The sequence below is a fragment of the Miniopterus natalensis genome, chromosome 11 (genome assembly GCF_054644295.1).
Source record: "Miniopterus natalensis isolate mMinNat1 chromosome 11, mMinNat1.hap1, whole genome shotgun sequence".
Taxonomy (NCBI): Eukaryota; Metazoa; Chordata; class Mammalia; order Chiroptera; family Miniopteridae; genus Miniopterus; species Miniopterus natalensis.
This window is the reverse complement of record NC_142091.1, coordinates 55,258,515-55,270,804: the sequence shown is the minus strand read 5'-3', so window position 1 is coordinate 55,270,804 and position 12,290 is coordinate 55,258,515. Positions and strand designations below refer to the sequence as shown.

Below are 12,290 nucleotides of genomic sequence, written 5' to 3'. Positions count from 1 at the left end.
ACTTAGTCCTATTCATTTAAAATTTCCTGAGAATTTTCTCAATCTTAATTTTCAAAAGTTCTCCAGATGATATTTATGATCATTTGCATGTAAAAATATAATGTTAGTGAAACAGTCCTGCACTTTAAAATCACCTGGAGATATTAAAAAATAAATACAACAAATGTCTAGACCCCACGTACCAAGGTGTTAACTTTTCTGATGTCGGTCCTGGGCATCAGTATTGCACAAGAGCTCGCCGGGGGATACATTATTCTAAGGACAGGGCTAAGAACTACAGGTCTAGAATTTGAAAATTGATATTCACACCAGTCCCACTAATTCCTACTTCTTACACCTGACTTATTTTACTCCCTTATATTGCTCTCTTGGCCTTGAAATAAAATCCAGTCTACAGGCTATGAATATGGAACACTCTCTGCCCTACAAAGTGTAACTTCTTTGAAGTAGAAACTCCAAAGGCTAAAATCTAGACAGAGAGCATTGGTGTTAGTGCGGGGGAGGCAGCTTTTTGAAAGGACTCAGACTGGGATCCAAAGGAAGAGCTGCTTATGGGACTTATTAATAGGAGAGGAATTACCACCGATTAGGAAGGACAAGAAAAGTAGAAGGAGAGTGGAACAAACACGACACAGTTTCTGATTCTGGGCAGGCCTGTTCTTGATAGGAAAAGGAGACCAGAGTGTCGCTTTTGGAAACCTTAGCAAAACACAAAGAACTTTTCAACCCTGCCTCCAATGGGAACATGCTTAGTAAGCTTAATGAAGTCCCCGTTCTTTGTCCTTTCAGATGCTTTGGCCACCATGTCGCAAGAATGATTTGCTCAAGGTACACACCCGTTAGTACAGAGGCAGGAGTAAGGAACTGAATTCCTCCCAGCATGAGGCCTTGAAGGAGCAATTCTGGGCATTACCCAGAAGGGTGGAGGCCAGAAGCACCCAAGAATCTTTTTTTTTCTTTAAATTGAGATATAATTGATATATAAATTGTGTTAGTTTTAGGTGTATAACATAATAATTTGATATGCGTATATATTGCAAAATATGTTTGGTAGTTTTAAGAAAATATATCAAGAAATAAAAACATTCTCCTTAATATTAACTGAGGATCTTATCACTTAATTGAACACAAACATTTGAAAACCTTAACTATATCCCCAATTCACACCAAACTCCTTAGCTTAGAAACCCAGGGCCCCTCCTCCTCCTCCCTAGTTATCTTTTTAGGCCCATATCCCACCACTTCCTGCACTCAATTTTCTAGCCGTATTATTCTATTTTCTTCTCTCTGCACATCTGCTCACAATGTCAGAGACCTACGTGTCCTTCAAACTACAACAAAGTCTTCCTTCCCACCCCAGACCTTCTTGACTTCTCTATCCCTTGGAAGTGACTTGCAGAACATTCTATTCTACTGCTCAGTAACCTCATGTTCTAAATTCTATGGCTTTAGCATGTGTTTAAATACACAAAGGTATGAAAGCAAATTGTTGAGAAATGTATATTTCCAAGTTCACTTTGGGAGCCAATAGAAGAAAAAGAGATTGACTTGGTTAGCCTATGTTTCTGTTTGACTTACTTTCATTGCTACCCCCTGATTTCTTTTCAATCAATGGATGCTTTGCATTTTGGTACCTAGATTGAAGCCTAACTTTGAATCTACTCCACATAATCGGTGTCGTTTTCTGTTTCTCAAATCCAGACGTGATAAATCTGTAATTGTGTTGAAGTTCCAGAATTAAAATTTTATTACACTTATTATAATTTTAAAAATTCCACAGGGTACAAGTTCCATGTTTCCTATTATCACGTGAAAGTTAAGAATCTCTCTTCCTCTAATGTAATCTCTGCATAATGCTGGGGTTATTTGCTTTATAGGGAAAATACTATAAAATCACATCCTTTGGGATTTTGTTTGCTTGTTGGTTTTTATTTTTAATATTCTAATAGGTTTCTGCCCTGTGGTTGTGGAAATAAGCACACTGTGTCATCCTCTTTATATCTGACAACTCAGGTTCACAGTACTCCTAAGAGGCTGGTTATACTTCCTGGGACACATACCTGATTCACATTCAAAGAACATCCCCTTTTTAAGATTTTGAAGTACAGTGTTTAGATAGTAGATAGTATATATCAATAGAAGTGTCATGATGGCATCAACTAGGATTGTTAAAATGCTTATTTCTCGTTTTCATGTTGAATACTGTTAAAACTATTTTAAGTTAATCTTACATTTTCAGAATTGCACTCAGGGGCATTCAGATTTTCCTCCTTTGTTGTAACAACTTGAGAGTTCTCACTGCTTCCAGGAGCGCTTTGTTCAGGCTTCAGAAAGAAAGAGAGAACATAAAGAGAGAGAGACACAGAGAGAGAAACAGGTTTAACAAATAGATTCATAAATATTGTAAAGTAAAATACAGTGGCAACATCACACTCAAAGAAAAAGAACAACATGGAAATTGGTATATGTTGGAGACTTTAAAATGTGTGCTTTAAAAATTCTTAACTTTAAAATGAAATAAAATAATTTCTGCTCAACTTTGTATTAGTGATATTCAATGGGATTATTTTAAGAGTCCTAGTTCCTCAAAAAAAAAAAAAAGAAAAAGGAATCCTGTATTTTCTCTTTATTAACTTTCAGTACACCTGAGAAATAGTAAGTACACACCTTATTTTCTCAGGAAGAAAGAAAACGTTTTGTAACATCTCACTGTAATTTGCATAGAGGACTAGATTCACTCCAGGGCTTTACTGACTAATTAATTGTTGCTTTATACCTCTGGAAACCCACAATATTATTCTAAAATTCATCACTTTAGGAACACTAAATTAAAAAATAAAATAAAAAGGAAGTTTTCCAGGTTCTGGCCAGGGAAGGGAATACCATAAGTAATGTATGTAGATATCGCTATGGGCTAGTCTAAGATTATCTACTCAAACGGGTGTTTCTGATTTGAATTTGCTACTCTGCTCATTAATCTGTGAGGGTACTGTTATTGCATGAGAGACAAAAACTAAACTCAGTGAGCGCTAACTTGCTTGGATCTGAAACTTTGATCTCAGTGGATCACAGGGGGTGTAGAAAAGAGGAGTCTGTTGGGGACCCAGGAAGACAAAGACTAGGATGTGGTCTGGTCAGAGAACTCACACCCACTAAGGCTTCCTCTGTGCTACACGCTAGGCAGCACTGGCCTGTATTTCCACAGGCAGTTATAGTCCTTAGCAGGGGGACATTCTTACAAAAATAATAATTTTATAAAAATAAAACCACTTAATAAAACTAGTAGACTATTAAATGTAAAATAATTAATGACGCTAGTAGTATATTAGAGATACAGTGGAAATAATGCATGTGAGTAGACAAAAATAGTCCCCATATTAATTCGCCCAAATGCTGGGCATTATGTATAATAATAAATAAATAAAGCAAATAAAATTCCTGTCTTTATACTTGAAGAAGTTTAATTTAATTGTAAGAGATCCAGCAGGCACCCCTGTTTTACTCCCCCTTTCCCTCCTATTCTTTCTTGTTTAAGACCTCCATCTTCTGATCTCCCCCACGCCTTCCCGAGGAATAAGAAAAATTATTCAGGAAAACAAAATATCTTCAGACAAGCCAGCTCTCTGTGTTAGTTGTCACTGGTGAATATAAGGATGAGAAAGGTGTTATCTTCATCTTCACAGAACTTACATAATCTGACTGTTATTCACATAAATAGTTCTAATATCAAGTAGATTAACAATAGGGCACAAGCAGAGTCGTATATCTTTTGAAAGGATGAATGTCAAATCCATTTGGGGCAATAAGAAAAGGTGCAATGGAAAGGGTAGCCTTCAAAATGGGCCTCTGAATGACTAAGGAAAGGATGGGGGGAGGGCATCCAGGTGATGGAAACACTGTAGGAAAATACTTTTAGGAAGAAGAGTCAGTTGGCCTGTTGGTTTCCAGGGCAGCAGTACAGTTATTATGAGAAAAATGCTACAAGTAGGAAGGAGAATCCCAAGGTCAAGCTACAAAGTTTGTAATTACAGCTTTTTTTTTTCTTTAAAATTATTCCAAAAGAAAAATTCATTTTAAAAAAAACGAGGATATTTCTCCCTTCTAGAGTTTTGTGAGAAGAATTTAAGTTCATATGAGTGTGGCACAACTCAACAAATGTCAGTTAGTGTGGGTATTATTGCTGTTAACATTAGTTTCTAAAATTGTCCAGTACAAATAAGCATTCGTTTCATAATAAAAAGAACTAATATAATTTTAGAGTAGTTGATGTTATAAATGGTTACAGTTAGGTGGCCTGATGTATATGAGCATATAAATAAATATGGCAAAGAAGTCATACCATACATACATGTTTAAACTATTAGGTTAATGTCAAAGCATTAACAAATACCTAAAATTGAAAAGAAAAAAACAAGCATACTAGGAAAGCAGGCACAGTCTTATTAAACGTATTTTCCAACATTTTGAAGTTGAAAATGAAAACATTTAATCTATTTTGTGCTAATAAAATATTAAGCATATAGGAAAGCTAGAGGGGGCCTATTTTTAATGTGGTTCGAGTACAAGCTTCATGAGACCAAGGTCATGCTTCTTCCTCAGTAGTGGTGGGATGCAATTGGGACCTCAAGGGCCATTGCTGGGGCTTTAGCAGCATCAGCAGGAGGCAGGAGGTGAAAGTGAGGGCTGATGCTTAGGGATATGAGAACACCTTCCCAGCTGCCAAGAATGGGCTCTACATCGTGGAGGCTGGGGGAAGATACTACATGTGATGTCTGGTGGGTGTGGCGCGTTTTAGCATGGTTGGGCAACTGTGTGGGGAGGTTGGAAATCCATCAGATGAAACACCATCGTTATTCAGGTCAGGGACTCATGGAGATATAGGGAATAGAAAGATATTATCATTTCCTAAGTAAGTGACATGAAAAAATATCAATCAAGATTTCTTAAGTGCTCAGCAAAGCAGATTGGCGTTCATGGGAGGATCCTGATTATAATATTGATAGCAAATTGAATTCCTAATCCATGAAAATAAGGTGAATGTGGGTTTTACAAATGGTCACCTTTATAGGAACAAGTTCAGAAATGCTGCCTCTTGTGTCTTTATATAAGTATCCAGGGAGCATCCCTGCTCTCCATATCCTTTGATACCAAGGAACCACACTGATTACACACTACATAACTTGATTTTACTTTTCAAAGCACAAATAAAGTGTACCTTGCTTTTTGTCCTTGCATCTAGAATCTTGATGTCAGAGGTACTGGGTGGAACTGACATCTGAGTTGGATTTGACGTGATTAGACTCAAAGGGGGTGGTTGATCACGGAAAACAGATGACAGGCAGAGTTGTACGGTCTGTTTCATTGCTTTCAGTTGTGACTCCTACAAAAAAGAGAGATCACAATATTTACATTTGGTTCTGGTTATCATTTATCTAATTAGATTCTTCTTTTTATCCTAATCTACACTCACTGCCCTCACAAATACACATCAGTTTTTAAACATAATGCCTAACTTATAAATTCCATTATGATGCCCTGTTTCATGCACACTCAGTCTGTTTTTAGGAGTTAATGCATTTTATGACATATTTTGAACACTGAAATTCAGAGATATATCTTGCTTTTTTCCCTTGAGTTGGCATGATTTTATTCATGATAGTTTGCTGAATATATTTGTTGAAGGAAATGTTCTCTGGGGTCACTCTGAAGTATAAAATGTCATTCTTAGAAACCCGTTGTCTTTTTATTAGTACCAACCACCTGTATTACAAATCTCTCCTCTGGCAATATAGGCCCCTGTGTTTCTCAGATTAGCCTATTTTAGCGACTCAATTTCCCCACATATTGGGAAAAATAAATTTGTTTCTAATAAAACTCTTATTTCCTCTGGGCCTTGTTAAGGAGTAGGAGTTAATTTGCTTTGACTGTAAATGATAATATTAATACTTTCTTATATTAGCATAGAATATCACAATATTCCAAGCACTTTCACATGCAAGAAATAATTTTATGCTTTCAAACATCCGTGAAACTGGCACTGTAATTATGACATCACTATGAAGAAAAAAAAAATCTAAAATTTTCAGACTGGTTTATTTTTGGTTTACATCACCAGGCAGACAACTTACGTGGACAACCATCTCTACCTCCCATCTAATCCCCAGGTCCCACTTCTAAACATATTTTTACATGCTGATAAGTTAAAAAATAATAGTAATATAAAGCTGAGTACAAATGACAGACAGATCCTTGGGTGCCAAAATGAAGAGAGACATACAACTCAGGAAATCTCATGGTAACTCAAACATAATTTGGGGCATGGTTACAGGTCCTAATAAGACAATGTCACATAAACATCGATTTTAAGACATGAGATGTGGCCTTTTGTCCAAAAGAGGTGAAGAGAGAGATAAGCTACTGAGGCCAGAATTCTGGGATAAGCTGGCACAGGTGGAGATTAAGCTTTCGGTGCATTCATAGGTCAGTGCAGCAGCACAATGTGTTTTCTCTGCCTGTCAAAGGCATATACGTCCAACAAAACGACTGCTTTTCATGCACGATGCCAGAAACACACGCTCATATAGCCTCCCCCCCGATTTCTTGTGTCCCATAAAGCCCTCATGATCAATTTCTTGAAAGTAGTGACTATGACTTAGGTCCTTCCCAATGCCTGCCTCTGCGCTTTCTACTTGTATGTGGCATATGATAATATTTATCTTTAAGTTGTGTCAATTCCTAGCATAGCAGTTTAAGAAATCTCTCTCTTGGCAAGAGACTTTTTTAAAAAAGCAGCAGTAGAGCAACTGCTGGAAATATATGAGACACAGAACAGACATTCATTTCCTTCTCATTAATCTTGCCCTATGAAGTTGTCTAAGACAAAATGAGAATCTGGAAAGTACTAGGACTGAGGAGCATCGCAAAGTGGACAGGAGGGGACTACACTAAATAATGACCTTTTACTCAGTGTGCCTTTTATTTGCGTGTCTGAGCCTCTAGTTTGTTGCCCTTCCTTCACCCCATTAATTGCTATGATTGATCCTGTTGTTTCCTTTATATAATTGATCGCTAATTTCTCATTTTCAATTTATGTGTATATACACACATGTTTAAGTTGCCTATTTTATTTGGAATGGTTCTAGCACGTAACATAATCCCTGACATATTAAAGGAATTCAACACAAAGTTTTTTGAGTAAATGACTTAAAAACATAGGTGAAAATATTCTTTGTGTAAGAGAAGAAAATTGACAAGTTATATCAATAAAAAGAAATGAAGTAATGGTTTGGATCTCTCTTCCTATTGGTTTCTTGATGTAATCTTGGCTGCTCCTTCCCTTCTCTCACGACAGAACAGGAGATCACGGTATTGGGTGCTGTGTCAGGAGTGCGATATTCCAGGTCACACTGAGCAATTTCAATATGTTCTTTGTGTTGCATGTTATAGTGAGACAATGGAAACAGGGCTAATGCAACAGGGTCAGGCAAGCGTTGACTGAGACTCAAAGCCAACGTGGCTTTGAAATATAGAGTTTCAATGCTCAGATCACACAGGAAGTAATGATGGTTATTGTATTCACTGTGTTCATATCTTGGCTCCTCTAAACATACTCTACATCTCAGAGTTGGATCTGTAACAGGCTTAAGGTAAATGATTTCATAATAGACAAATTCCAGAGACAAATGATTTCATAATAGACAAATTCCACAACATCATGACCTTCTCTTTCATACTGTGGCTAAAATTGGGTGCTGAAAATAAGTAACAAACAGCGTCAAGTTAATATTTTCAAACACTGATTTTCTATAAGCATTGATTAGGCAAGACACATTTTCCAACGAAACAATAAATGGGGATGTGTATATAGGTTATATTTTTAATTGTCTGAACTTTGATGTGATCATCTCATCTGTTTCCACAGCTCTCCTGACATTGTCAGGATCAACTCATAATAAAAACAACATCATGTAGACATAACCTCCAAATCCTCAGCTTTCGTAGCCACTTAGTAAGCTACTTTTTACGTTTCAACCTATTCCTAATCTCTTAGCTTTATTTTTATTTCATTTTTGAACCATAAACCTATGACTTTCCCCCCTACCTTTGATTCTGGCTCCAGTCCTTGAGTACATTAAATATTTTTGTGTGTGTGCCAGAGACAGCAGATTGCTGTGAGCAACCCTGCCCTAACCTGGTCATCTTTGTGAAAAAACAAAACAAAACAAAATCCAGCTTTCCACTGGTCTTGTTAATAGAGCCTTTTACCACCAGCACTCTTCAGGTTTGGCTTGACCCAGTTCCGTGAACAGGACCCAGACAATGATTTTCACCACAACATCATGACCTTCTCATTCATACTATAGCTGCGGTCTGTTTGGAAACTGCACGCTCTGTGCACTTTGAGTTCACTGAAACAAGATGTCACTGAAGAAATATGATGAAACCATATAATGTATACTTTGCCCTAGATCTCACAATCTATTCCCCCCAAAGGTCAGTTTGTTTTTGCCCTGCCTTCTCCCTACACCAAACCATTTTTTCCGAGTGCTAGTAAACTGCAAACTCCTTAATAAGGACCTGCTTGTCACAGTGTCCCTTATTTAAATCTTATCAAACATTCTAAGCTTATTTGCATCTTAGTGCCTTTATACTTGCTGCGCTTTCTGATTGCAGAACCCTGTTTCCAAATGGCCATGTAGGAAACTTCCAATTAACATTCATGTCTCAGCTGACATATTATCGTCTTGGAAACACAGTCCCTGATGACCCTTTCAAGGAACACTTCTTTAAAATCTCTATCACAGTTCTTAAAGTATGTCCTATGCAGCCGGTGTTACCATTGCAAATGATCTTATTGTTTATATGTTTATTATCTACTTCTATTATAATGTAATTTCTTTGTGAGCCAGCACCTTTTTTTGCAGCATCACCAGTTTCTATGTTAACACATACTTGTTACATGAAGAAATAAAGCAAACCCTCCAGAGGATATATGCCGGTGTCACTTTGCATGAGAAAATAATGAAATAGTTTGCACTTGATCCTGTACATTGTCAATATAAGTATTATTTCAGACATTAAAATACTAGTGCTTATGCTGTATAATATGTAAAGCTTAAAAAAAATTATTGTGTATATATATGTATGTAAACCTAAAACGATGAGATTAGGGGAACTCAGAGATGTAACATGGCTCCAGCAGTAAAGGCCTCTGGGCGATGTTGGACTCTCCGGTTAACCTTCTGTGACTGTTTAACTCTCTCTAGCCTCAGCTTGGCTGACTACCCAGAAAGATAAATGTCAGGCCCCAGGCAGGAGGTTAATGAATGCAGAGTGTGCTAAGTGCCTGATGTCATCTGAATTTAGGAATGCATTGTTCTTCCTGGTCTACATGACTACCCACCAAGCTCTTACTGTTGACCCCTATAAAAGGGGAGCCTGTCCTGGGATGGGGTGCGAATGTCCTCCTGGCGGCCACCACTGGAGCACAGCTGCTTTGCCCGGGTATGTAAGTGTCTCCTCTTAAAGCTCTTATGAATTTGAACAAGGCTACATGTCACTTCTTCAGAATCAATCCTGAATTGAGACTTTTGGGGCTTTCTCCCAACAAAGAGAAATTTAAAAAGCAATTTTTGTGTCTGTATGTGAGTACTTTTGTCAGAAAAAAACCCACAGCACATATTTTTCTGGAAAGAGTTAGATATACCTTGCAAAGACAACTGTGTTTTTAATTTCTGATCTAACAAAGAAAAATTCACAAGATATTATTTATGTCTATCTTAATTCATTTACATGAAGACGTAAAGTCCTCAGAAAGATCAGGGTGCAGTATCAGCTGATGGCTTTGGAAAGACCATGAGGAGCTGTGAATCCAAAGGTTTTCATTTAACATTATTTCCTCCGTGAAATCAGCTCTATGAATCCTGAAAGGTCATTTAACCTTTTAGGCTCCCTGCTCTAGGTGATCTCTAGTTCTCTAGTATGTAAGATGAATAAAGTGTTTATCAATCAATAACTATTTGTCATGCTCCTGTTATGTGTCAGACACACTGTGGCACAAAGAGTTCGTGTTCTCTTACCAGTTAGTGCCAGGAGTGTATGCAGGTCACCTAACTTGTGTCATCTGTAATATGGATATAACTATGCACACTTTCCTGGCAGAAATTTTGGGATGATTAGATGTAATAGAACCTTTTACTATGGAAGTTTGAGAGAGATTTCCAAGCCACAAAGTTGTTTGTACATTCTAGTAGCTGAGGCTCACTATAATTCATAAGACATTGCCCAATAAATAATTGATTGTTTGAGAAACCAAGGTTGATTCTGAGATTTTGAGGTTATTTTTGTTTATATTGGGATAGTAAACTGAGACTTCTTTCATTAAATATGCTATGAGAACCAAGTTGAAGTGTGAAATGTTGTTTTCATAATATTTATAAGGTCGTGAAGGTTATTTGAAGCTCAGATATAATATTCTTGGAGCTAGACACCTGAAGAGAATAAAAAATCCTCACGTAAAGATATAAAGATGATGGAGAGAGGTGAAGAGCAATGTCATTAAACTGAAGTTTTTACTCATTTTGAAGCGAGCTACCATTTCTACCTGACTTTACAACCGCAGTTTATGAGCCTTACACATATCTTATGCGAAGCTTGTTGAAATTAACCTCTAGTAATAGGAAATGCTTTTACCATTCACTGTAGCCAAAGGTGTGACAAGACGCTGAAGGTTAAAGAAAGAAATTTTATCACAGAGAGGCAGTCTCCGAGATCTCATTCGCTAATAGCAATAATTAATATGCTTACTGAGTGTTTTCCAGGTGCCAAGAATTCTCAGCACGCTGCTTTTTTGAGGCATATAATTGTCTCATCACTCTTATAAAGTAAGTTTTATTATTATCTCATGCTACAGTGACGCATAAAGAGTTTGGGGGATTCAAACATATTTGAACATAGACTGACACTGGAGACCTTTAACACTGCAACATACATCTAATGTATGTAAACAATACATATACTATCTAGTATATATAATGTATACAATATATAAGTAAACTAAAGAAAAAAGAAATATTTATTTCCCCAAGTCTTATAAAGTTAATTTAAAAATGAGAAAAGAGAGAGGCATTAAGAAATTTTACCAAGTACTATAACTAATCAGCAGCAGAAAAGTAATTCTGAGTTTCCTGACCAATTCCTTCATATTATATTTGCCTTTCCATGTACCAATTCCTCATCGCCTATTCACAACTCACATGAAGACCGCTGAAAGGCAAAGACGGGCATCGGATAGGAGTTATGGTTTATCCTGAGCACACACAATTATAACACAATGAGAGATTAATTTAATGGAAATGAAATAGATGAGGCATAAAAGGGTGAATTATATTTCAATAAAGCTGCTAGAAAGATGGACCGTCCCCCACCCTTGCACTGTCTTTCCATGAGCTGCGTTCAAGTTAGGTGGGCTGCCTCCCTCTGTTAGGCCTCGGCCTCCAGAGCTCTGATTTAAGATTTCCAGAATGAAAAGCGTCAATGGCTCCTTCCATTGGCTTTATAACTCATTCATCCCGAGTTAATACCTGTCGTCTCTATTGGTACTTGAAAGCATATTTATTTATGGTGTTATAGAACAAATATACCAGTAAGGAGGAAAATAAAGCCATGAACTCACAGAGCCGAACCTTGAGTCAATTTACTGTAGCAGCAAAAACAAGGGAAAAATTGAGTTTTAGAGGGAATATCCAGCATTCATAAATTCTATAACTATCTTACATGAACAGCACCTGAAACTACATTCATAAATCAAGGGGAGCAATGAACATGCCCTGGCTTCCTCCTCTATAACTGAAGTTGTGATGGTTCATGGATATAAACTTACCCGGTCAAGAGCTGCTTTCTCCAGCGCATTTCTGGCCACAGCTAATTTTTGTTCCAGATCAGTAAGCTGTTGGGCCTGTAAAATGAAATAAAGGCTAATATTTTTAGTAAATTCCATAATTTCTTCTTCACTTTAGGCATCTATCGTTCACTGCCATAAACTTTAAAAAAATTATTTTTGAAAATTCACTTGATTAAGTTACAAAAAATGATGTATTTGACATGAATATCCACTAAATATGAAGACTTTTAGCTCAAGTTCCTGAAAATAACTTGTGATGTAAATCCAACAGTATGTTTCTAGTTGTTGTGACCTGAATTATGTCCCCCTAAAATTCATATGTTGAAGCTTTAACTCCCTCCTATGTGATTGAATTTGGAGACAGGGTCTTTAGGGAGGTAATTAAGAT

The 12,290-nt window shown here is 37.0% G+C and overlaps 1 protein-coding gene across 1 annotated transcript in view; it reads right to left on the bottom strand.

Annotated features, from left to right (window-relative positions):
* The window catches only part of LUZP2 (leucine zipper protein 2), a 105,224-nt gene that overhangs the window by 8,669 nt on the left and 84,265 nt on the right, over positions 1-12,290 (bottom strand). The window contains exons 6-8 of the mRNA XM_016206147.2: positions 11,882-11,956; positions 5,216-5,380; positions 2,232-2,324 (exon numbers count right to left, since the gene is read on the bottom strand). Of these exons, the coding sequence (XP_016061633.2) occupies positions 2,232-2,324; positions 5,216-5,380; positions 11,882-11,956 (333 nt within the window). The remainder of the gene's footprint in view (positions 1-2,231; positions 2,325-5,215; positions 5,381-11,881; positions 11,957-12,290) is intronic.